This window comes from Plasmodium reichenowi, chromosome 13, assembly GCF_001601855.1.
Source record: "Plasmodium reichenowi strain SY57 chromosome 13, whole genome shotgun sequence".
NCBI classification, from domain to species: domain Eukaryota; phylum Apicomplexa; class Aconoidasida; order Haemosporida; family Plasmodiidae; genus Plasmodium; species Plasmodium reichenowi.
Window position 1 is genome coordinate 1,439,072 of NC_033658.1, and position 1,255 is coordinate 1,440,326.

Here is a 1,255-nt window from a genome sequence, read left to right on the forward strand (position 1 = left end):
TATTTTACTTGATTCGTCATATATGATTGCATCTTCTACACACTCTATATCAGAGGTGTCAAAAATATATGTATTTTTATTTTTTTTATTTTTTTTATTTTTTTTATTTTTTAATTTTTTTTTTTTTTCTTTTTTATTATAAATAATCTTATCCTTTGATTCTTCATCAGAATCAAGTTTAATAGAACTTAATTGTCTTATAACCTCCAATGTATCTAAATCTTCTTCTGACATTTCACCATCGGTCATATTAATCATTACCTCATTTGATCTCTCCTTTGTTAAGGACATATCATTATATGAATTGATTTCATCCAGAATATTTTGGTTTCTATGATTTTCTACATTTTCCTCATTATAATTATTTATACATTCTATAATAGATTTTTGTCTTCTTTTTTTCCCACTTTTTTCTAAGTACTCCGTCTCGACAGATGTTAATTTATTTAAATCACCCTCCATAAGGATAAATAAAATGAAATGAAATAAAATAAAATAAATAAATGAATAAATAAAAATATGTGTATATTATTATATTTCAATGCATATTAGAAAATAGGGATAATTCTTCATTTTTTTTTATTTGAAAAAAAAAAAATATATATATATATATATATATGTATATATACATATTCATCCAATTTTTTATGTACTCTAAATTTTACATTATCATTATGGAGAAAAAAAAAAAAAAAAAAAAAAAAAAAATCAAATGTCTACATTTTTTTTTTTTATTCATTTTAACGTATTGTATTAATATATAAATAATAATAATTTGCATTTCTCGTAATATTATATTATTTCATATCATTTTTATATTTCTTCTAAAGACTAATAATATATTATTTAAAAAATTAATAACGTAATAATTAATGTTCATTTTACGGTCCCTCCCACTCTCTCTCTCCCTCTGTATTTATTTATATATATATATAAGAAATTTTATTTATTTATTTTTTTCTTTTTTGTTCCTAACATATTCATTTTTATTATTTTCATGAGACCATCTAACGAATTTTAATATATTTTTTGTAATATATAATGTGTGTATAATATTACAAATAAGTGACATATTATATTATGTAAATAAATATATACATATGTATATTTATATATGTATATCATTTTATGGGGTAACTAAAATAAATGTGTGTACTGCTTTATATATATATATATATATATATATATATAACATATTCTATTTATCCCGTTTGGTTATATATATATTCTGAAACCTGGCACACTTCTACATTTT

The 1,255-nt window shown here is 19.2% G+C and overlaps 1 protein-coding gene across 1 annotated transcript in view; it reads right to left on the minus strand.

Moving 5' to 3' along the window:
- The window catches only part of PRSY57_1337400 (hypothetical protein), a gene marked incomplete at both ends in the record, with an annotated part of 1,863 nt that extends 1,401 nt beyond the window's left edge, over positions 1 to 462 (minus strand). Inside the window, one exon of the mRNA XM_020115194.1 lies at positions 9 to 462. Within this exon, the coding sequence (XP_019970118.1) occupies positions 9 to 462 (454 nt within the window).
- Between the last annotated feature and the right edge of the window lie 793 nt (positions 463 to 1,255).